The 24409-nt window shown below is 49.2% G+C and overlaps 1 protein-coding gene across 1 annotated transcript in view; it reads right to left on the bottom strand.

The window, feature by feature from the left end:
• LOC144756274 (carnitine O-acetyltransferase-like) overlaps positions 1 to 24409 on the bottom strand; it is a 177215-nt gene that overhangs the window by 34134 nt on the left and 118672 nt on the right. The window contains exons 11-12 of the mRNA XM_078645930.1: positions 5376 to 5511; positions 5194 to 5256 (exon numbers count right to left, since the gene is read on the bottom strand). Of these exons, the coding sequence (XP_078502056.1) occupies positions 5194 to 5256; positions 5376 to 5511 (199 nt within the window). The remainder of the gene's footprint in view (positions 1 to 5193; positions 5257 to 5375; positions 5512 to 24409) is intronic.

The following is a 24409-nucleotide window of genomic DNA, read 5'->3' as shown; positions in this document are numbered from 1 at the left end:
ATTGCACCAACCCCCGCACTTTCCGGAATTTTTAAAAGCATCCTAGAATGGGATAATTGTAAGGTATAGTATTGCATGTCTGGCAACGAGAGTCTCCCTTCTCACTCCTACGTCTCAGCTTCTTCCAGGCAATCACAGGCCCCTTATAAGCCCATATGAATAAATTGATGGCCTGCTGAAGCTTGACTATAAGCAATTTGTCGAAGTTTAATGGGATGGCATTAAAGAAGAAGGAAATTTTAGGGAGTACTACCGTCTTGACCAGATTTATCCTGCCAAAGATGGAAAGAGGGAGGTGAACCCAGGGCTTCATGAGCTTCTGACACTCCCTTGCTACATTGATCAGAATTGTCTGAGATCTTATTGATGTCCTGGACTATTCTGACCCCCAGATACCGCATGTCACGCTTGGTCTGATGTTGGCTCTGCCCCAAATTCCTTGCCATGACCTCGGTCTTATCGGCGTTAATCTTGTACCCAGATATCTCCCCGAAATCCTGGCAAGCTCTGTAACTGCCGGAAAGGCCATAGAGCGATCCAAGGAGAGAACCAAGATATCATCGGCATAAAGGGCCACCTTCCTATCCCACCCCCTTATGCTTAAATGGCAGATTGTTCCAGTCTTCCCTTAACCGTTGGGCAAATGGCTCAATATACAGGTCAAACAGCAGGGGAGATAGAGGGCAACCCTGCCTGGCTCCCCTCGTGATTTTAAAAGGACCAGTTAGATTACCGTTTACCAGCAGTTTAGCTGACGGGTCTTGATGGATCAGCTGGATGGCTCTGCGGAACTTCTCGCCCAAGTTCAATTTCTCCAGGACCGCCGACAGATACACCCAGTTGACCCTATGAAAGGCCTTGGTGGCGTCTAAAGTAGGGGTGGGCGGAATTTGCGTAATCGCGTTACGCAAATCTCTGCGAAACGGTAAAAAATCTCCGCGAACAAGCAGAAATTCCGTGAACAAACGGAATTGCTTGTTCGCGATGCTTTTTTACTGTTCGCAATTGCTGTTTGCGTGCTCGGGGGGAAATATCTTGTGAACACGCATTCTGAGAACGCGAACAAGCAACAATTTTGCGAAGTTGCGGAACGCAGAATTTTGGGCAATTTCGAGTTCTCGGCGGAACGTGAAATTACCCAACTTCCGCAAATTCCGCGAGCAGAACGGAACTTACCGCCCAGGCCTAGTCTAAAGTCATGGCTGCGAGGGGCAGCGAGTAGGTTGTGGCCAAGTCAATGGCACCTATAAAATCATATCTGAGGTCAAGTAGATTCCTGCCCTTGACAAAACCTTTTTGGTCGGAGTGTAGCATGTCTCCTGCTACTGATCCCACCAAAAATATTATAATCTGCGTTTAACAGAGAGATCAGTCTATATGACCCACGACTCGCTGGATTCTTCCTCCCTTTCAAAATCAAGGTGATAGTTTGCCTCTCCCCAGGAGCCTGGCAGCTCTGTTCCAACACTTAGAATCTTATTAAAAAGCTGTGTCAAGATTAAAACTATCACTTCCATCTCCGACCACTCCCGGTACTATTAACTTATTCATATCACCACAAGACTCGGAGGCATATTTACCCCATTTACCCTGGCTATTTACAGGTCCCAAAGATCAAAAAAGCGGTCGTCACGGCGACGAAACACTACTTCAAAGAAAATGATAGGTCGGTCAGCTCACCGACTACCTTGTGGGAGGCCTACAAAGCTCTCATTAGAGGGCAAGCCACAATTTCTATTGCAGGGCACAAGCGGGAGAAGCAGTGGGAATTACATGATATTGAGCTAAAGTTGCATGAGGCTGAGACACACCATTCTACTAACCCCACACCAGCTACATCCCAGACGCTGAGCATTAGGCAGCAACATTACAGAGAATACCTTAGGGAGGCGGCCAAGTCAAGGCTCACGGACACTAAACATAAAATATACGAAACTGGTGACAAGGCAGGAAAGCTTCTGGTGTGGCTCGACAAGAGGGAGCGGGGTAATACGGGAAAAGCACAGATTCAGAAGGGGAAGGGCAGACGATGATGGACCCACAGACTATAGTACGCACACTAGCACAGCATTTTCGAAGAGTATACACATCATCCTCCGCGATGACAATGGAGGATGTGTTGACTTATATTAAAGGTATAGCAATGACTAGGCTCACCCCGGAGGCGGCCCTCCCGCTTGAGGCGGACCTCACGGTGGAAGAACAACAAGTGGTGATCCGGTCGTTGCAATCTGGCAAAGCGGTAGGACCTAACGGCATGCCTATTGAGCTATATAAAAAGACGGCGGGGACTACTGCCCCACACCTACTACGCATGTACTCCGACAGTCTGGAGGTAGGTAAACTACCGCTTGATCAACGATTAGCTACCATAGTAGCGATATCGCTGATCAATGCGGAGGCCAAAATCCTTGCGAAATTATTGGCGATTAGACTAACACCGCATCTCACGACTGATACACCCGGACCAGTCTGGGTTTATTCCGGGCAGAAATACAGCAATGAACCTGAGACGCCTACATGGGGTGATGGCCTGAATTCCATATCTCCAAGAGCCAGCTGTCATACTCTCCTTGGACGCACGACTGGCGTTCGATATGGTTGAGTGGCCCTTCCTATTCGCAGTGCTTCATCATTTGGGTTTTGGCCCCGAATTCTGCGCTTGGATTAGTCTCCTGTACACTAAACCAGTAGCACATGTTACGGCCAATGGGCACATTTCCGATGATTTCCCACTTGCGAGGGGAACACGTCAGGGCTGTCACTTGTCACCACTGCTCTTTGCCCTTGTGATGGAGCCACTGGCAGCGTGGATCAGATGGGAACCAATGATACGGGGTCTCAGGTGGACAGATGGGTGGGAAGACCGCATCTCCCTATACGCGGATGATGTCTTGTTATATTTGGCCTCCCCCAGGCGCTCCATACTGATTCTCCTCAATATCTGCAAGCTTTTCGGAAGGGCATCGGGGTACACCATAAACTGGTCCAAATTTGTCTTATATGTCTTACATGGCCCCCCACCGCAACTCCCTGTTGACTGCCCGCTCCAGGTCACGGACAACACATTTAAATATTAAGTATATACATTACAGCCAACCCAGATAACTTCTTCTAAAGAAATCTGATGCCCCCATTGGAGCGTCTAAGGAGAGATGCAACATACTGGGAATGGTTACCATTCACGCTGTTGGGAAAAGCAGCACTTTTTAAAATGATGGCACTTCACCATTTTCTATATGCGCTAGAAAACGCGCCGTTCCCCGTACCTCCAGGTTACTTCAAAAAGATAGCAGCCCAAGTATCCAACCTGTTATGGGGTAACAAACCGGCACGTATAGCGCAGAATAAGTTGACCCTTGGGTGGTACGATGGTGGGATAGCACTCCCAAATATACAATTGTATTACTGGGCGGCGCAATTAAAGGTAATCAACCAGTGGATACATGTCCCGCAGGTAGACCCCGCATACAGAGCGGACAGGTTTTTATTGGGACCCGGAAATATGCTCTCTGCACTTTACAGTAAGGGACGTAGCCCTGCGTTAATAGGGCCCACAAAACACACTGTCACCATATGGCACGCGGCGCAGGCAAAAATGGGTTGGTTGGTTCTAACCCAACTTACTCCTCTTTGGGACACTAAGCGGCTGGGACGACTCAGGAATAGCAAGGGTTTTGAGCAGTGGGATGCCATAGGCATAGACATGTGGTCTAAGGGGAAAGTAGTCACATTCGAGCACCTTCAGCAACAATACGAACTGGCACCCTCTGAAATCTTTCGCTACATACAGATAAAACATGCACTGACCACGGCCATACCACACGGTACCGAGGTACCTGAGGCTTCCCCCTTGGAGGACAAGCTACTGACGGACTGCATGCAAAAGCGGGCTACATCATTCACTTACCGGAAGTTAGTTAATAACCTTCCGGAACCCACGGCACCACTCAGGGATAAATGGACCCGTGACTTGGGCGACCTTGGTGACGCAGAGTGGCAGGAGGCACGGGCCTCGCCGCGGGAGGTGGGCATACCCTCACGACTCAGGCTAGTACAGCTTAAAATCCTACATCGCACCTATTACACTAGCCATACCCTATGTAAGATGGGAAAAACACCATATCCATATTGCCTTAGAAGCTGTGGGGAAGATGGCACTGTCCAAAAATCGCTGACTACTGGAAGAAAATTTCGAGAACAATATCGCAGACTGAAGGGGTGTCGTTGGTACTGGAACCAAAGAGGTGTTTGTTAAATATATGGGAGCCGAATGACCTTACTCATCCGGCGCAGGACTGGGCCACGCTGGGGATAATGGTTGCTAAACTCAATATTGCGCACAAATGGGGGGCGGCGTAGGTGCCGACTCTGGCCGCCTGGTGCTAGGGCATGGACACGGCTATGGTGGCTGAGAGGACAGTGTTTATTAGTCGTGGATGCCCACGGAAATGGAGTAAGGTGTGGGGAGTGTGGAATAAATTCAGAGGAGACATTTGCGAACCGCCGCCGGAGCGAAATGAGGACAGTTCGGAGGAGGAACTTTAAAGATAGTAACATGGCCTATATAAGGGGATTGATTGTAGACTCTGACGATCTAGATGAGAATGTGTAAATTTTTTGGTGTTAATGATATGGGAATGTGTAATGATGTGTTACAATACGATTGTATTTCACCTGAAGATTTTCGGCTATGCTGATAATGAAAATAATAAAAAATAAAAAAACTATCACTTCCACCAAAGATCTATAGAGCTCTATCCCGTCAGGGCAGCAGCACCCCCACCCCCCGCCAACCCCTTACCGGCTAAGAAGGCCTTTTTTTTTTACCTCTTCTTGTGATATGTCCTACTCAAGATCTTCCTTGAGTAGATCAGACTAATACATAAATGGGGACAAGACTGGAGGAGATCCCCACGATGGCCAAGGATTGTGTAGACTGAGATCCCTTAACTTGGCAATCTTACTATAAAAGGACAGAGGATAACCTTGCTTCAGACCACTGCAGAGATGACATGCTATTCCATGGAGAAAGCTACTAGAGAGCTAGGAGAAAGCTACTAGTGTTACAGGGATCTGCAGTAGCCAGGCAGGACTCGGACAGAGAAGAGTGCAAGGTAGAATAGCATGTTAAGGTTATGTTCTGTAGCAGAACCGGTCTGCATTGCAAAATGCAGATTAGGATAAGTTTACCTGGTCCGTGTATGCACTGTGGGCGTGGACAGCTTTCTGCATCAAGGCCAGCTTCTCTTCTGCCTGAGAGACAGAAGCGCAGGTTACGTTCACATAACACATACGTTCTTGTGCACACTTAAGTCACAAAAAGGCACTAATCTTCACATTACAATGCACCCCACACCTTAAGAGCCTTGTACCTGTCTGCTAGGGTCATCTATAGCCTGGACCATCTCTAGCGCCTCTTGACTCGCTGAACGTATGGTTTCTGTGCGCCCCAGGTGAAACATGCGTAGCGAAGCTGTCTCACAGGTAGCGTTCAGGCAGCCGTACATCCTAGGGGTGAGAAAACAATAGATGTTTGTATCTATGGTTTGATGTGTAGTGTTCACTGCAACAGACTGTCAACACATCTGGGGTGTAACTCTTCCATTCCAACCCAAAACTCTTAGTGTGGTTCTTCGTCATATGTCTACAAACACTTTCTCCATGAATACCAGCCTTCAGTTGCTTCAGATGTTTGCTTTAGTATCCGAGCATACTGTACTGGAGGAGCCTGTTAAATAGGCCTTTTCATTTTGACTGCACCTCCGAGTCCGGTCCTCACTAATCCAAGACATCGCTGCCCAACTAATGGCAGGATGGATACATCAACACTGGTAATTTGTAACTGCATTGACCAGGTGGAGGAGGCTGCTCTACCCTCTACAAACGACACGTTTGAAACTTCTGACTGAGGTTGGTACATGAACACCTAGCCTTGAAAAAAGCGTGATGGCTAGTCAAAGTAGTATCTGAATTTAAAGGTGTAGGATGGATACAGCCTTCTCCATGCATAGTATGCCCCGGGGAATGGGAGAACACCCAAATAGGTTCTGCGATGCTACAGTTGGTGAGGAACAAGCCGGCCCAGTTATGGTGGAGGCCATCAATTTCTTCATCCATCTCAATATTTGGCAGTTCCCACGTTATTCTTATACTTCATTCGTCAATGCTAATCCAGATGTAGGTTTCGATTTTAAAAGTATTTTTAAAAACGTACAAGATATTGAGCTTGAGAACACCCTCCCCTTGCGATCCCACTTGTTTACCAAGTGTTTATGTGCTTTTAAAAGGGATATTGTCGCGCTTGTCCCCATTCGTTTCTTTCTGACCTGCCTTCCTTTTGCAATCCACCTTTTCCTGCTTTTGTCCCCTTACCTCGATCCATTAATTTGTGCTCCTCCTATTTCACAGGTCCGGGAGCATGTTACTGTTCTTTTTTAGTTCCCCTTTCTGTTCAAATGCCTTCTCTTCCCTTCTTGATCAAAGGATGCTTTCTCTTGCCATGCACGCCTCGCCCCAAGCGTGCTTTATTCCCCTTCCAGATCCTAGCACAGCCCTGCTCAAGCCTATCAATTTTAGGATCGGAGTCCTCTTCCCTTCCTTTTTTAAAACATCTTCAATCCGCCCACTTGCTCGTTGGTTCACCCTAATGCCCTGACCAGTTCCTGTTTGTGCCTGCTTCTTGCATGACCCCTTCTTCACAGTAAGTGATTTTGTTAAATTCTTCTTTATTTTCTTGTTTACGATGTCTTGCAAGGATATTTCACTTGTTATATAACAATAGTAATTAATCAGCAGGTAGGGATGAGGAATAAGTGCGTCCGTTTATTTCCCCATGGTGAGTATGAAATTAATTAAAAATAGAAACAGGACACTTGTAACAATTCTAAACCATTGGTTAGTAGAATAGATGAAACACCCTCAAAAACTCAATGTTGTTTGGAAAAGCGGTATATATGTTTCATCCGCCCCACATTGACGTTGTGGCAGTTATCATTGGATGTTCCAATATGTGCTAAGTGCCAGCCTCATCCAGAGGCACCTCTGGTGTAGAATGCAGTGTCCAGAGATTGAGGGTTAACCCCCACAAAAAGGTGTAAAACCAGAATTCTTGAAGAAAAAAAAGAGAAAAATGTTAAAAAGCGAAAGTCACCCTAATGCTTTAATGTGAGATGAGATTCTGCTGTCATAAAATATACTGATACTTCAAAAAGATCGAGTTACTGGATCTGTGAGTATTATAATAGGCTTGTCGACATGTTTCAGCTCCCTTTGGCCCTACGGGTCTGTGGAGTTTTCGTCAGGACTAACATACACGAATATTTCTACTCACACGACTTGTGTAGTATGTTGAAGTGTTCGCTTTTTGACACTTGGTTATGAAAACCTGCTCTCCATCATCTGTTTGTGGAAAGCCAGATTCTCCATCAGGGGGATGCCGCTTCTTTAAGCGCAGAGCCGCGTGGTTTACGGTTCTGTGGCTTGTGCTGACTCTGCCCCCGGACTTGTTATATAACAAAATATCTTCTTACCTGGAGGTGTAGCTTTGCAGCTTGAAGAATTTTATGGATTCAAATACTGTGCATTATTCCGCCATCTGGTGGTTGGGTCATAATTCTCTAAATTTTTATAGTCCTTCTATTTGTGTTTTTTGTTGTTGTTAGGCATGAACGGATCCCCATTTGATGCTTCCGGTGACGTCACACACCCTCCCCCAAAGGCTTCTACTCTTGGTCACCATCTTCAGGTTTTTATGTCTTTATCTGTTTTTTCCTTTCATCTTCTTGGTGGAGGTGAGTGGGTCGCTTGTGAATCTTGAAAATTCTTCAAGCTGCAAAACTACACCTGCAGGTAAGAAACTACTTCATTTTGCAGAGTGAATCTTTACTGAATTCACATGCTGTGCATAGATTTTGTAGTGTTTTTTGTTAGATCTGTGATGGTTGGTTTAAAGACTAGCTTAGATTTGTAAACAGATGTTTTAACACCTTTTGTCCCACTTGAGCTTCCTTGTTCATTTGAATATCTATGCAGTAGTGGTTTGTGAATGTGTGTACGGATGACCGTTTTGCTGCCAAACAGATGTCCTGTAAGGGTGCATTTGCTAGATAGGAAACGGTTGCTCCTTTCTTTCTTGTGGAGTGTGCTTTTGGGGTAGAGTTTAGTTTTACCCCTGCACTTGTGTGGCACAGTTGAACTGTAATTGTGCCCTTAGTTACAGGCTGTCCAACATTGTTGTCTGCAAATGAAACAGTTTTTTTGTTTTCCTGCTTGTTTTTCCATTCTCAGGGTCGTACATTATTGCTACTTTAGCGTGTGTAACACTCTCTCCACCTGGTTCTTTGGCTCTTGGAATTTGTATTGTTTGATGTGGAAGTGTTACACCTTAGGTAATAACTCTGGATCTGTCCTCATTACTATTCTGTCCTTGCAAAACCTGTACATATGGTTCTTGAATTGGGAGTGCTTGGATTTCACTCACCCTGCAAAGTGACGTTATAGCCACTAGGAATCCTGTCTTTAATGGGAGCATCTTTAATGTGGGTTTGTGTAAAGGTTCAAACGGTGTCTTCATTAGTTGAGTTAGCACAACATTTAAATTCCATGTGAGTGCTGGTACTCTTCTTGGTAGTGCAATTCTTTTTTGCTCCCTCTAAATAAACGCTTTATTACTGGGGTTGTGAAGAAACTTCTTTCTGTATGACCTCTTATGTAGGCCTAAATTGCGGCAAAATCTCCAAGAGGATCCTTGAAAGTGTGAAACTTCAATTCCGCAATCCACTTGAACAAAACCCTTGACAAATCCACTGGTACTCCAGGCTTTGAATTCTCTGTGGGGCTGTCCAGGTGAGCTCTGTTAATCTGTAGCTTGCAGGGAGTTCCACTCTTGTCCGTTGGCAGTAAGGTAATCCACAGGGCTGCAGATTCACTTGGTGCAGTCTTCAGAGTGAGTTCAGGCCTTAGGGTTCCTTGCACAGCAAAATCTTTTCAGCAGGGCACTTCTTGCTTCAGTAAGTTTCAAGCAGCAGATCTGGAGGGCTCCGTCTCTCTCAGATACTTATGCAAAATTATCTGGGTCAAGCATCAGGTCACATCTGACCAAGGAGAGCAGGGCAACTCCTCATAGTTATGACCACATCCTGTAGAGTGTGGCATTAGTTTGTCCCAGAGAGCATCATTCTTCCAAATCCATAATGGCTGATTTTCCAGCAAGGAGGTAAGAGCTGGCTAAACACACCCCATGGGATGGCTTATTTCCATGGACTCTCCCCCTACCATCTGCACATACCTTCATTAAGCCTAGCCCTGACTCTGGGTCAAGAGTGTCAGAGTGAAACTGAAACCCAGGCCTCCCCCTCTGCATTTGAAGAGGATGGTTTACGACTCCACCCCCTGGCCTGGCATTCCTATAGACCAGCACACTGCCCTCCCAGCAGAGTGATTAACCCTAGGGGTTCTTCATCACTTCTTCAAAGCAGCCTGGTTAATCCACTTAACTCTGACCAATCAGGGCAGACCACTGGAAGGCTGAATTTGGACTTACAAACAAGAAAGTCTTATAACTTCTTGTATGTACACTTTAGGAGAACTTCAGCAATATCACATTGTTGGATTTACTACTACCATTCTGGGAAGTCTTTGAATGGTCCTATCAATATTTATTAATCAATAACTTTCTACCATGTTAACCTATGGGCCATGGGGTCTGCAATGGGGGAGATGACTTGGGCCACTTTTCTAGCACCAGGGCTTATAAAACCATATTGTATGAGTATTTCCCTAATTTCTACAGGACCCCCCACCCCCTGTGCAACTAGGGGAGACGTCAGGGGTTCTGAATCTGAAGAAATATTGCAGATCCTCCATACCCAGTTCTTTTAGCATCAAAGTCGAATTTGAGCAGCTCTTTAATACAATGTGGGGGGAAGTGAAATGTGAAATTTCACTTTACCCACTCATCTAAAAACTCATTTTATAAGGGCGTACCTTATAGATAACTGATCCCCTCCACCCCTGGGATACCTAGGAGAGACCCTGGGGGTCCCCAATATGCAAAAACATGGTAGGGATTTCATTTTTAAGGGCCCCTACCCCCAAAGTCGAGTTTGGGCACAATTTAAGGTTTGAAACCAGTCCTGGCAACCAGTTCTGCTTTTAAACTGACCTCAGGCTTCAGCACTGCGCACATGCTGGTGCAGAAGATCTGCTGGCCACTAAACTGCCATGCCCCAGGATACTGGAGACATCTAGGTAGTTTCAATCCCTTGCCCTATTACATACTAGGGGCTTATGGGGTAGGTCATGCCAATTTCAGGGGTACCCCACCATACCATAGTGTACCCTAGTGTGTGTTGGGTGTCTTAACTGTATTCTAATGTGTTCATTTTAGCTTGGCACAGGCCCTAGGCCTCGTTAAACTGAGCCCAGGGTCAGTCAGAGTCAGTTACCAGCAGTTCCAGTCAGCAAAAAGTTGGGGTTGCCCAGGGCACAGGATGACTTTGCAACAACTGTGATACAAGACAAGGGGAAAAATACATTGAATTATTTTCTCTTGTTTAAGTCGAGATAGTAAAGAACACAAAACAAAAAAAAACAAAAATCTTAAAGTTCACAAGGAGGACTAAATCTAATAAAGTGCATAATAGTTGAGCATAATAATTAAATTGCATTTCATTTGTTTCAAAGTTGGTGTAAGAGGTGTTTTCAGAAGTTAGATTGTTTGCCATTTCTAGATCTCAGGTAAAGAAAGTCTAGAACTTATAGACCAAGCCAAAAACAAACTATCTACTAATAATAAACACTAAAATCCTAGATAAGTCAGAAATAAAAATTCTGTGGGGAATCAAGAATCTGTTGATGCCAAATTAAGGCACTAAGGGTGAATCTATTTGCACTTTAGGTTGATATAGAGAGGGCAGAAGAACAGATTTATACCAGTACAATTTACACTCTGGGGTTGAAAAAGAGCTTGCGGACCATTTGCTGGTAGTACCATTGACAACAGGTCTTGTTGGTTAGGCAGTTTGAGTATGTTGCCCTGTCCATTTCTATTAGCTCTGAGAACCACGTTTGCCTTGCCCACTGAGTGGTAATTAGTATTAGAGTGGTTTTGCTCCTTTTGCATTTGTTAATCACTCTTTGTCATAGTGGTATCGGGAGAGGGGTGGGGGGGTTGAGTTTGCAAATAGCACTGACCAGTCTATCGGCATGGCATTCCCTAGGGATTGGCGATGTGGCTGGCTGAACGCAAAATTGGGCATTTTGCATTCTTTGGGGTTGCGAATAGGTCTACCTTTGGTGCTTCCCATTTCCTGAACATGTTTTGGAGTACCGCTTGATTGAGTTCCCATTCGTGAGAGCATGATGCTTGTCTGCTCAGTCTGTCCGTTTCTACATTGTCCTTCCCTGGTAGATGGCCTGCTGTTATATATATCTGTCTCTGCACTGCCCACTTCTAGATTTCTTGGGCTAGCTTTGATAAAACAAGAGGGTGGGTACTCCGTCCTTTGTCCTATGTAGAACATTGTAGTTGTATTGCCTGTTTGGATCAATATTGTTCTCCCTAATAGCTCTTTCTGAAAGGTTTTTAAGGCTAGGAACACTGTCTTTAGCTCAAAGACATTGAAGCCATTTCCTCCTGTAGCTTCTGCGTGACAACCACTAGAATCTTCCCAGCTCCCTGTTGCTGTGACCATTGGTTCTGTAGCTATTCTTGAATTGGTCTCATATGGAATCAAAGGTATGCATGAAGCCATTTTTCCCAAAAATCTCCCCTCATTCCTCACTGTCAGAGCTTGCCCCTTCGGGTAAAGGCGAGTTGCCGGAAGTTGTGACACTATTCTCTTCTCACTGGGCTATACCGTCCCTATTACAGAATTGATGTCCTCCTAGAAGCAATTTTTCTTATTGTGGATTTGGGGACAACTTTTGTATGTTTAAAGAGAACCCCAGTGTGAAGAGTGTCCTCTTCACCTGTTGCATATGCTCCTTGCATTTGTTGTGGGAGTTTGCTCCTATTAACTAGTCATCAAGATAAGGATACCTGCATCCCTGGTCTTCCTAAGTGTGCTGCCACTGCCGCTGGACACTTTGTAAATACTCTTGGAGCGGATTTTATTCCGAAAGCTAGTACTCTGAACTGGTAGGGAGTCTTGGTCACCACAAGTATTTCTTGTGTTTTGGATTCGTTGGGGTGTGTAAGTAATGAATATGCTACTTACCAGTATGCATCTGTTCTTGGCATGTAGGGCTGCTAACATTCATATCTTAGCATTAGATCGCCGCCTAGTGTTGGGCTCGGATGATTGCACATTGTTGTCCTGGAAGAGTCTTCGAAGTATCCTGAGATAGGTGGCTCCTCCCCTGGACTACAGTGCGCATGGGCATCGGCTCCATCCCCAGATTGTTTTTCGCCATTGTGGCAGGAGATGGAGTGAAAGTGTAAAGGATGTCCATGCTAATGAATAAATACAATAGTATATCTGCAGCTGCGACAGGCACCGGGGAGGAGGGCGGGCGATATGAATGTTAGCAGCCCTACATGCCAAGAACAGATGCATACTGGTAAGTAGCATATTCAGTTCGAGGCATGTGGGCTGCTAAATTCATATCTTAGCATAGAATACATAGCAGTCCCTCCATCAGCGGCGGTTGCCCGTGCCAGCTGCAGAAACCTGAAAAAGTGTCTTGAGAACAGCCTGTCCTACAGCTGCTTGCTGCTTGGAATGCACATCAACACAGTAGTGTTTTGTGAAGGTATGTGGTGTGACCCACGTGGCTGCTCTGCAAATATCCTCTAAAGGAATGTTCCCTAGGAAAGCCATGGATGCCCCCAGTTTGCGTGTGGAGTGCGCTCTGGGGGGTATTGTTAAAGTGCGCTTGGCTTTCTGATAACATATCTGGATGCACTTAACAATCCACCTGGCTATCCCTGCTTTAGAAATTGGGTTGCCTTTGTGTTGTGGTGCGAAGGCAACAAAGAGTTGTTTTGTCTTTCTAAAGGGTTGTGTTCTGTCTATGTAGTACATCAACGCCCTCCGTACATCTAAGGTATGGAGCATTCTTTCCGCCACCGTTTGCGGGTTTTGAAAGAATGCTGGCAAGTCAATAGTCTGATTAAGATGAAACTGTGACACCACCTTAGGAAGGAATTTAGGGTTAGTGCGTAGCACCACCCTATTTGGGTGAATTTGAATGAACGGCTCTTGTATGGTGAGCGCTTGCAGCTCACTGACACGCCTCAGAGACGTAATAGCTATCAGAAAAGCCACTTTCCACGTAAGGAATTGGAGCTCACACGAGTGCAGTGGCTCAAATGGTGGCCCCATCAGTCTGGTGAGAACGACGTTGAGGTTCCACACCGGAGCTGGTGGAGTTCTTGGGGGAATGACTCTCTTCAGACCTTCAAGGAAGGCTTTAATGGCGGGCACCCTGAAGACAGAGAGGTGCTGCCTGTTCTGAAGATAAGCCGCTATGGCTGAGAGATGTATCCTAATGGAAGTGTACGCCAGATTGCACTTGTAGAGATGTAACAGATAACAGATGATGTTGGGAATAGATGCATCTAGCGGGTTGATGTCATTGGACGTACAGTAGATGACAAAACGCTTCCACTTAGCAGCATAGCATGCTCTAGTAGTAGGTTTCCTCGCCTCCTTGATGATACTCATGCATTCTGGAGGTAGGTTAAGGTATCCAAACTCTAGGACTTCAGGAGCCAGATCGCCAGGTTGAGCTGTCGTGGATCTGGATGCTGAATGTCTCCATGGTTCTGCGTCAAAAGACTGGGTGTGAGGCGCAGTCTTTGATGCGGCACCACCGAGAGTTCGAGGAACGTGGTGTACCAAGCTTGGCGCGCCCACGTTGGAGCAACCAGGACGAGAGTCATGGAGTGCTGCCTTAGCTTTCTTGCGACCAGCGGTATTAGAGGGGCTGGCGGAAAAGCGTATGCAAATTTGCCTGACCAGTGCATCCATATCGCATTCCCCTGCGACTGTGGGTGAGGGAACCTGGCGGCAAAGAGTCGGCATTTTGCGTTCTCCTTTGTTGCGAACAGGTCTATCTCCGGATGACCCCACTTTTGGAAGAACGGGTGGAGAACAGAAGGGTGTATCTCCCACTCGTGCATCTGATGGCTGTATCTGCTGAGCAGATCCGCCATCTGATTGTCCTTGCCCGGGAGGTGTTCTGCCATGAGGAAGATGTTCCTCTGAATGGCCCACTTCCACATGCTCTGAGCCAGATGAGACAGCTGTGGCGAGTGGGTGCCTCCCTGCTTTTGAATGTAGTACATCGCGGTCATGTTGTCCGTCCGGACTAGCACGACCTTGTTGCTCAGATGTACAATGAAGGACTTGAGCGCCATGAAGATTGCCATCAGTTCCAGATAGTTGATGTGCATCCTCTGTTGCTGCGTCGTCCATAGTCCCTGCACTGTGTAGGTGAGCACATGAGCTCCCCATCCCTGGAGAGATGCGTCCGTTGTCAGGATAATCTGCGGCACAGGCTCTTGGAACAGTCGGCCCTTGCAAAGGTTGTGTGGAGTCCACCAATGCAGAGAGTCGTATGCCCGACTGGTAACCAACACTAGGTCTGTCAATTGCCCACGAGCCTGTGTCCACTGATTCGCTAAGCACTCCTGGAGCGGGCGCATATGCAACCGTGCGTGAGGGACTATGAAGATGCAGGAGGCCATCATGCCTATCAACTGCATGAACACTCTCGCTGGCAGGGAGTGTTGTGGTCTGAATCGTTGGATCAGCGACTGAATGCTGTCGATTCTGACTTGGTTTGGCTGAGCCATGGCTGTCAGGGTGTTGATCGTAGCACCCAGGAACTGCCGGACATGTGCCGGCTGGAGATGCGATTTTGGGTAGTTCAGGGAGAAACCCAGATCGTGAAGCAGGCGAATTGTAGTCGACATGTCTGCGGCGCACTGTTGCTCCGACGTGGCTTGTACGAGCCAGTCGTCTAGGTAGGGGTAGACATGGATATTCTGCCTCCTGAGGTGCGCCGCCACTGTCGCTAGACACTTGGTGAACACCCTCGGGGCTGTTGTGACTCCGAAGGGTAGGACTTTGAACTGGTAGTGCCTGCCTTGAATAGTGAACCTGAGATATTTCCTGTGTGACGGGTGTAGTGGAATATGGAAATAAGCATCCTTGAGATCTAAGGTTGCTAAGAAGTCTCCCTGGTTTAGCAAGGGAAGAATCTGCTGCAGTGTAAGCATGTGGAAATGTTCCGATAGTATGTACAGGTTGAGGGGACGTAGATCGAGAATGGGCCTGAGAGAACCGTCCTTCTTTGGAATAAGGAAGTACAGGGAATATACCCCTGTGCCTTCCTCCCCCACCGGCACGAGCTCGATTGCGCCTTTTTGCAGCATCGCCACTACTTCCTGCTGCAATAAGTGCAAGTGCTCTGCGGACATAGGCCTTTGCCTTGGTGGGATGTTGGGTGGAGTGGACTTCAACTCTAGGCAATAACCATACTGAACTAATTGTCGCACCCACCTGTCTGTGGTGATGTTTCTCCAGACGGGCAGGAACTGCTGCAGTCTCCCCCCGACAGGTGTTAGGTGGTCGGGGGGCAGTGACAGAGAGTCACTGTTTGCTCGGAGTAGAGGTGCGGGAGCTGTTGTTTCCTCTGCCGCGACCTCTGTTGCTGTTGTTCCTATAACCTCCCTTGGTCTGCTTAGTGAACGAGGCTTGCGCCCCACCTTTGGAGAACTGGGATTGTTGACCCATCTGTCCTCTGGTGACTCCACGTGCACCTGAGCGACGAAAATTGCCGCCACGAAACTGTTGGGACTGCAGAGCCCCCATAGATTTAGCAGTTTCCGTGTCCTTCTTTATCTTCTCTAAGGTGGTGTCAACATCCGGACCAAACAGACTATCAGGATTGACCGGCTGATTCAGAATTGTCGTCTGAATATCCTGCTTGAACCCTGAGATGCGGAGCCAGGCTTGTCTTCTCAGCATAACGCTAGTGTTGATAGCCCTAGCAGCTGTGTCCGCAGCGTCAAGTGCACACTTGATGGCTGCGTTTGATATTAGCTTCCCTTCCTCAATAAGCATCTTGGTGCCTTCTTGGAACTGTGGGGGCAGGTGTTGTATAATTTGTTCTAGGGTGTCGTAGTGCGCCCTATCATAACGCGCCAGGAGCGCCTGTGTATTTGCGATGCGCCAAAAGTTTGCCGCCTGTGCAGCCACTCTTTTGCCCCCTGCCTCAAGCACTTTGGACTCCTTGTCCGGGGGAGGAGCTTCACCCGTTGTCTGGGAGTTGGCACGTTTCCTGGCATTGGCAACCACAAGAGAGTCCAGTGGCAACTGTCCCCGGATGTAGACGGGGTCCGCAGGAGCAGGCCTGTACTTCTTTTCAATGCGAGGGTTGACCACTCTAGCCCTCGTAGGCTCCTTAAAAATGTCTCCAGCATGTTTGAGAACACCTTTCAGCATAGGAAGTGTTTTTACTGTCCTCTCAGATATGGCAAAGGTGTCAAAAAGGAAGTCTTCCTCAACCGGGTCGGCATGCATGTCCACATCATGATTGGCCGCCGCCCGTTCAATTAGTGCATGAAATCCTGCTGAGTCCTCAGTCGGGGATGCACGTGCATTAAAGGTCTGCGGGTCTTGGCCCGCCCCCTGGGTGTGTTGGTCACCAGAGTCGTCGTATGAATCTGGTTGTACATCGGGGTCATCGATGGGGAAATCGTACTGTTCATCCTCATCATCTTCCTCACCCACAGAGTGTTCTGGGGAGGGAGTAGGGCTCCGTCTTGGAGGAGGCTGAATCGGCTCCGTGAGGCCTACGGCGTCAAGGGGCACCCTCTTCTTCTTCAACGGGATGACGTAGGGGTCCACCGGCTCCGAAGTGATCTTCCGTTTATAGAGGGTCAGCTTGCCGGTGGCAGCATCGATGAAATGCTCTGAATCGTCCACCGATTCGAGTACACGACGTGGAAGAGGGTCTGGCAGTGAGGAAACCTGCTTCGGAGCCGATTTCGTCGAAAACGCTTTCGGCGCCTCCTTAGGTGGCAAGAGAAAAAGGAGTTTCCCCGAAGGCTTAGCCGGAGCTTCCTTTTGCGGCTGCGGTGATGGCATCGGAGCCGATGGAGCAAGGGCCTTCTCCCTGATTCTCTGCAGTGACTCCGCAATAGGGGACGGTACACTGCCAGTTGGTTTTGTCGCCGACAAGGATGCTTTGAGCGGTCCCTCGGATCCGACGCCCTCGCGGGCCTTGTGCGGTTTGGGCGCGGAAACCTTCTTCGGGTCCTCCGAATCTTGAGGCCGGGGCGCCGACTTCTTGGGCGTAGCCTCTTTGGAGCCGACCTTGGCGGGCTTGGACGGCGCCGGAGCCGTCGATCCGAGCCGACTATCTTTCTTGGGGGCCCCTTCATCGGGCGTCGGCTTCGATTTCGGAGCGTCGGAATCGACCGACTTCCTCGGCTTCTGCGGACCGGAGGTCGACGGAGCCGACGGGGTGACGGGCACCGACTTCTTCACAGGCACGGCAGCCATCTTAGGAACACTCGAGTCCTTTGGTTTCAGTTTCGATTTCGGGTCGGCCATTTTAGGTGTTGACGACCCCGACGGTTTCAGTTTCGGTTTCGAAACATCGTGCCCAGCAAGTGAGTCCGAAGCCGGGCCTGAAGGCGGGGCTGTGGCTTGCGGCAACGGGTCCAGGGTAAGGCCGACAGGCGATCCCGTGTCCCGGTCGTCCTCGAAACTTTCGGGGCAGAGCTCGTCCGCAGAGCTGTCCGCCGCGGCCCCATAAATTTCATCGTCGTCTCCTACCTCTTCGACGTACTCGAGGACCGGACCCGCGACTCCGTCGTCGTCACCCGGATCCGCCTCGACCTCCGACTGTGAGGGGGAGATTTGTAGAAGGTGACCCTGGACCTCTTCTTCCGGGTCGCCGAAGATGTTCTCCGGATCCGGGGCCGCTTGCCTAGCTTCCAAGCGCACCGCGCGCCGAAGCTTGAGAGTTTTCTTGGAGCGGAACTGTGCACAGGCCTTGCACTTGCCGTCGTCGTGGTCCGGTGAAAGGCACTTGTTACACACAGGGTGTAGATCGATGTGTGGGTACTTAGACCCACAGAGCGGGCAGTACTTGAACGGGCTCCGCTCCATGTCCGTAAAGGCTTGCTGTCGTGTCGCGATGAGAAGGCCTCAAAGTGTAGAAAGCGAAGAAAACTCCGCTTATTCCGGCTTCAAGAGACGGAAGACTCGAGACCGAGCGCAGACAATACCGACGCAAGAAAATCGAGGCCTTTTGGCCGGTAAAAGATAGTTTTACTTGGTTCCGACAGTAAGACGTCGAAACCACATCCGAACCCAATGGCGGAAAAAAACAATCTGGGGATGGAGCCGATGCCCATGCGCACTGTAGTCCAGGGGAGGAGCCACCTATCTCAGGATACTTCGAAGACTCTTCCAGGACAACAATGTGCAATCATCCGAGCCCAACACTAGGCGGCGATCTAATGCTAAGATATGAATTTAGCAGCCCACATGCCTCGAACACATCTTTTAGATCTATTGTTGCCATGTACTCTCCTTTTTGCAATTGTTGGATGATTTCAATCAATCAATCAGTGACACTTATAAAGCGCGCTACATACCCGTAGGGTCTCAAGGCGCTGGGGGGGGCGGGGGGGGGTGCCGCTACTGCTCGAACAGCCAGGTCTTCAGCTTCTTCCTGAAGGAGAGGTGGTCTTGGGTCAGGCGCAGGTCGGTCGGGAGGGAGTTCCAGGTCTTGGCGGCCAGGTAGGAGAAGGACCTTCCTCCTGTAGTCGCTCTTCGGATGCGGGGGACGGCGGCGAGGGCGTGGTTGGCTGATCGGAGGTGGCGTTTGGGAGCGTAGAAGTTGACTCGGCTGTTGAGGTAGCTCGGGCCTCGATCGTGTAGAGCTTTGTGTGCGTGGGTGAGGAGGCGGAAGGTGATTCTTTTGTTGACGGGGAGCCAGTGAAGGTCTCTCAGATGTCCGGAGATGTGGCTGGTTCGTGGGATGTCGAGGATGAGTCTGGCTGAGGCGTTCTGGATCCGCTGGAGTCTCTTCTGGAGCTTGGCGGTGGTACCGGCGTATAGGGCGTTGCCGTAGTCCAGACGGCTGGTGACGAGGGCCTGGGTGACGGTCTTCCTGGTCTCGGTGGGGATCCACCAGAAGATCTTTCGTAGCATGCGCAGGATGTTGAAGCACGACGAGGAGACGGCGTTGACTTGTCTGGTCATGGAGAGGGAGGAGTCCAGGATGAATCCCAGGTTGCGTGCGTGGTCTGTCGGTTTGGGTGCGGTGCCCAGGGCGGGAGGCCACCAGGAGTCGTCCCAGGCGGAGGGTGAAGAGCCCAGGATGAGGACCTCCGTCTTGTCTGAGTTCAGTTTCAGGCGGCTGGTCGTCATCCACTCGGCTACCTCTTTCATCCCTTCGTGCAGGTTGGCTCTGGCGGCGGCGGGGTCGTTGGTCAGGGAGAGGATCAGCTGGGTGTCGTCGGCGTAGGAGATTATGCTGAGGTTGTGTTTGCGTACGATGGCCGCGAGGGGGCTCATGTAGACGTTGAAGAGGGTGGGGCTCAGAGATGATCCTTGGGGGACGCCGCAGATGACTTCGGAGGCCTCTGACTTGTACGGTGGCAGGCGGACTCTCTGTGTTTTTCCGTCGAGGAAGGAGATGATCCATTCCAGTGCCTTCTCCTGAATTCCGACGTCGCTGAGGCGCTGCACTAGGGTGCGGTGGCAGACAGTGTCGAATGCCGCGGAGAGGTCTAGGAGGATGAGGGCCGCTGTTTCTCCATTGTCCATCAGGGCTCGGATGTCATCGGTGGCGGCGATGAGGGCGGTCTCGGTGCTGTGGTTGGCTCGGAAGCCGGACTGTGAGGGGTCGAGGGATCCGTTCGTCTCGAGGAAGGCGGCCATCTGCTTGTTGACGGTCTTCTCGATGACTTTGGCTGGAAACGGGAGGAGCGAGATGGGGCGGTAATTCTTGAGGTCGGTGGGGTCCGCTGTTGGTTTCTTGAGTAGGGCGCTGAGTTCGGCGTGCTTCCAGCTCTCAGGGAAGGTGGCGGTGTCGAAGGATGTGTTGATGATGTCTCGCAGGTGGGGTGCGATGACAGCGTCGGCCTTGTTGAAGACGTGGTGAGGGCAGGGGTCGGCCGGTGATCCGGAGTGGATGGAGTTCATCGTGCGGATGGTGTCTTCGGTGCTGATCGGGGTCCAGGCGTGGAGGGTGGTGGTGGGGGGTGGTTGTTCGGTCATGGTGTGCGTTGGTTGGTTGTTGAAGCTGCTGTGTATGTCCGTGATCTTGTTGTGGAAGTATGAAGCGAGGGAGTTGCAGAGGTCTTGCGATGGGGTGATGTCGTTGTTTCCTGCGCTGGGGTTGGAAAGCTCTTTCACGATGTTGAAGAGTTCCTTGCAGTTGTGTGCGTTGTTGTCCAGCCGGTCCTTGAATGCTGTTTTCTTGGCGGCGCGGATCAGCTGGTGGTGTTTCCGGGTGGCAAGTTTGTAGGAGGTCCTGTTGTTCGGTGTCGGTTCCCTTTTCCAGACTTTCTCCAGGGCTCGGCAGTTCTTCTTGGAGCTCTTGAGTTCGTCGGTGAACCATGGGGCCTTCTTGCTGCCGTGTCTGCTAGGCGGGGTCCTCAGTGGGGCGAGTCCGTCCGCGCAGTTGCTGATCCACTTCGTGAGGTTGTCGGCGGCCTGGCTGGGGTTCGCTGAGCTGGCAGGGGGGTGCTGGCTCAGGGAGGTGGCGAGCTGGACTGCTGTGATCTTGTTCCAGCTTCTGCGGGCCGCCTGTTGCTGGTGTTGGTGGGTCGTCGTTCTCCTGTAAGGGTTTCATCTTGAATCTTTGTGTCTTTATAAACTTGCTTATGAATCTAGAGGTCTACAATTGAGCGTAGAGAGCTGTCTGCATTTGGGACTAGGTAATATGTGGAGGCATTCCCTTTCTTGAGCTCTTCTCTATTCACCTTTTTTATTGCTCTTTTTTTCAAATCCTCTGCCTCCTTGAGTAGACGTGAGGTTTCTTCGCTTGAATGGACCTTTTTCTTTGGTCTCATTGCTGATGGTATCTTGTCCAATTCTATGCAATATCCAAACCTTACAACATTATCTTTCACCACTCCTAAAGAAAGTTCTTTAATCTGTCTCCCACTGGTAGTGAGTGTGTGAAGCGGTTTGTGTTGGGCAAGTCACATGTTTTTTCAGGTTGTGCCTCCCCTGTGAGGCTGTGCTCTGCCTCGAAAGTGTTGGCACACTTGCTGTTGGTACTGCCAGTGCTGTTGGGGTGCACATGATTGACTGCTACCTTGGAAGCCCTGATGTGTTGAGCTAGGTTGGAATCTGCCTTTTCATGTAGGCCTGCGTGTTGATCTCATGTTTACCCTAAATTGCAATGCTTTCATAGATTTTGCAGTCTTGTTGTCCTTCTTAAGCTGGTGCAGTGTCTAATCAACAGTGCCTCCAAACAAATGTTCTCAATTGAAAAGGGGATTTATTATGTTGGCTTGCATCTCTGGTTTGAACCCAGAGATTCTTAACCATGAATGACGGCGTAACGTTGTTCCTAACATAATTTGGCAAATTGCTGTGTCCACTGTATTTAATGCCAATTTCAGGCATGTATATTCAATGTCCTTGCCTTCCGCCGCAAGGCTGGCCACTCTTTTCCTGTACTGGCCAGGCAAGTGTTTCATGCGCTCTGCTTTCTCCTCCCTATGCTGGTAAGCAGGCCTGTTCAGGAGGGTGTTAGAGTTAGCATTACGCCATTGATTGGCTGGGCTCCTCTCGAATTTCCTGCCCATAAGATCCATCTTTGAACTCTCTTTGTCTGGAGGCGACCCCGATGCGGATGGTGTGTTTGCCCTCTTCCTTGCAGTATAAGTGATAATGGAGTCAGAAGGGACGGTACCCTCGACGCATGCAGGGTCTTTTGAGGAGTGTTTGTATTTTTTCTCCACTATTGGTGGGCTCTTTAAATGCTTCCCTTCCTTGATCCAGTACTCTGGGGAACATTGGAAAAAACGGATTCCTTGTCTGTGACTGTGTCAAGGTCTCCAGCAGGAAACATGACTGTGATTTTCTTCTTCTTGCTGCACTCCATATTTGTCTGCAGCCTTCTTTATTACAGGATTATACATTGCAATGTCATCCGGAGGCGAAGGCCTCGATGGAGAACAATCTACCCCTTCTCTAACTTATGCCACTAATTTTCTGCATACTATGAGACTTCTGGCCCTTGTAGCATTTCCAGGCCTTCTTGTTCTTACTCCTCCTCATAGACAGATTCTTTCTATGGCTAAAGTGTCATGGGAGGGTCCATTTTTTCAGTATCAAAGTCTTTAGAGGAATTCAAAATTCCTTTAGAGAGGCATCTAAATCCTCTCTCTTCTGCATCAACGCAGCCATTTCGGATTTGAGGCACCACTTTTTCCTCTTGATTCGCAGCCGAGGGTTGCCGTTGATGTTCTTTTCGAAGTTGAACAATTCAACAACGTGTCGTTTGTCGAGTGTCTTACCTCCGCTCAAAAGGTTTCTTCTTTCGACATAAAAGCATCTCAACTTCAAACATCTTTTGACAACTGTCATTTTCTGAGACTTTCCTCCTGTGGAGTCCCTTTCAAGGGATCCGAGGGGTTCCTGGTCTCTGGGCTTGACTTTGATCAACGACCTTTTTAACATCAAGGCTCCCTTTGAAGCCGTAGAGTCTGATTTTCGAGACTCCGGCAACAACAGTTTTTCAGGCTTTACTTGTGGTCTCTTGTCCTTCTTGAGCGCCTCCTCCTTGACTTTTCTCAGGTCGGTGTTTCTCCTTCTGCACCTCTGGCGACATTTTTCTCCCCATCGCTTGACAGACCCAGGTCTTTCAGGGATGGTCTAAGCTTCTGTACCCGCATGGCGTATTGCACCTGTCTTTGCTTCTGTCTTGCCCTCAGCATCCTCAACTTAAACCCGCCACAGGCATTGCAGTCATTGCTTATTGATAATCGATCAGCGGGCAGAGGTTGCAGAGCAGGTGTTGGTCCATCCGAGCAAACTTGTGGTAGCAATTCAGGCCGAACTTTAACAGGAGTCTTCTCATAAAAGGGAGCCTCCTGTCTGGGCACTCGCAAACCGTCGAGGAAACTTCCCCTTCATGCTAGGGATCTCCTCCGGTACGTCGTTTTCAATGATCTTCTCAAACATCTTTGACGAACGTCTTCCGAACTTTCTTCTTTCATGTGTTGGAGAGACTTCAGCAAAGAACTCAGGTCCACTGGTAGAAAAAAAAGAATCATCGACCAAGAGTGGGAGCTTTTGGGGGAGGGCATACAATGTCACAGGAAGCACCAAATGGGGGGATGCGTCAACGCCCAAGAACAACAAGCATTGGCATAGCCAATAGGTCTTGCCTCTTGGACCTTATAAGTGTTTTGCCAGAAGTGTTTGAAAGTTTGGTAAGAGATGCAATTTAACATAAAGTGATCCCACACCTCGTTGATACATTCAGCACCTGCAGTTTAATCAAACGAGAAGAGGGCATGCGGAAACCTCTTATAATATCTCAATAAATGGAGATGGCACGCTTTACTGCAACTTGTGCGTGCTTTCACCTTATAAATATTTAACACACGATCCGAGGCAGTTGAATGCTAGAAGCGAGCAGTGAGGGAGAGAGGAAGGGAGGGAAAGCGAAAGAGACGGAGTGAGGAAGAGGCGGAGAGAGGAAGGGACGGAGAGAGGAAGGGACGGAGAGAGGAAGGGACGGAGAGAGGAAGGGACGGAGAGAGGAAGGGACGGAGAGGGGAGGGAACGAGGGAGAGAGGAAGGGAAGGAACGAGGGAGAGAGGAAGGGAAGGAGAGAGTGAGAGACCGGAAAGGACGGAGAGAGTGAGAGACCGGAAAGGACGGAGAGAGTGAGAGACCGGAAAGGACGGAGAGAGGTAGGGATGGAGAAAGGGAGGGAACGAGGGAGAGAGGAAAGGAAGGGGAGTGAAAGGAAGGGATGGAGAGAGGGAAGAAGAGCAGGAGGGAGGGAGAGAGGAAGGGACGGAGATAGGGAGTGAGGAAGAGAGGGATGGAGGGACGATTAGAGGGAGAGGGAAGAAGGGAGAGAAGAAGGGACGGAGGGAGAAAGGAAGGGCCGGAGGGAGTAAGAGAGGTAGGGACGGAGAGAGGGAGGGAGAGCAGGAGGGAGGGGGAAAGGAGGGAGAGAGGAAGGGCCAAAGGGAGGGAGAGAGGAAGGGCCGGAGGGAGAGTGAGTGAAAAAAAGAAAGGATGATAAATAGCAATGAAGAGAAGGGTGAGAACGAGAAAAGACAAGAGGTAAAGAGAGAATAGAGAAAGCAGAAGAGAAGAAAGAGGAGGAAGAGAGAGACACACATGTAGCGCTAGAACGAGACTATGTGAAAGAGAATAAGTGACCGAAAGAGGGAGTACAA

The sequence above is a fragment of the Lissotriton helveticus genome, chromosome 5_1, assembly GCF_964261635.1.
Source record: "Lissotriton helveticus chromosome 5_1, aLisHel1.1, whole genome shotgun sequence".
Classification (NCBI taxonomy): domain Eukaryota; kingdom Metazoa; phylum Chordata; class Amphibia; order Caudata; family Salamandridae; genus Lissotriton; species Lissotriton helveticus.
Note: the sequence above shows the minus strand (reverse complement) of the source record. Positions and strands in the feature narration are given on the sequence as shown.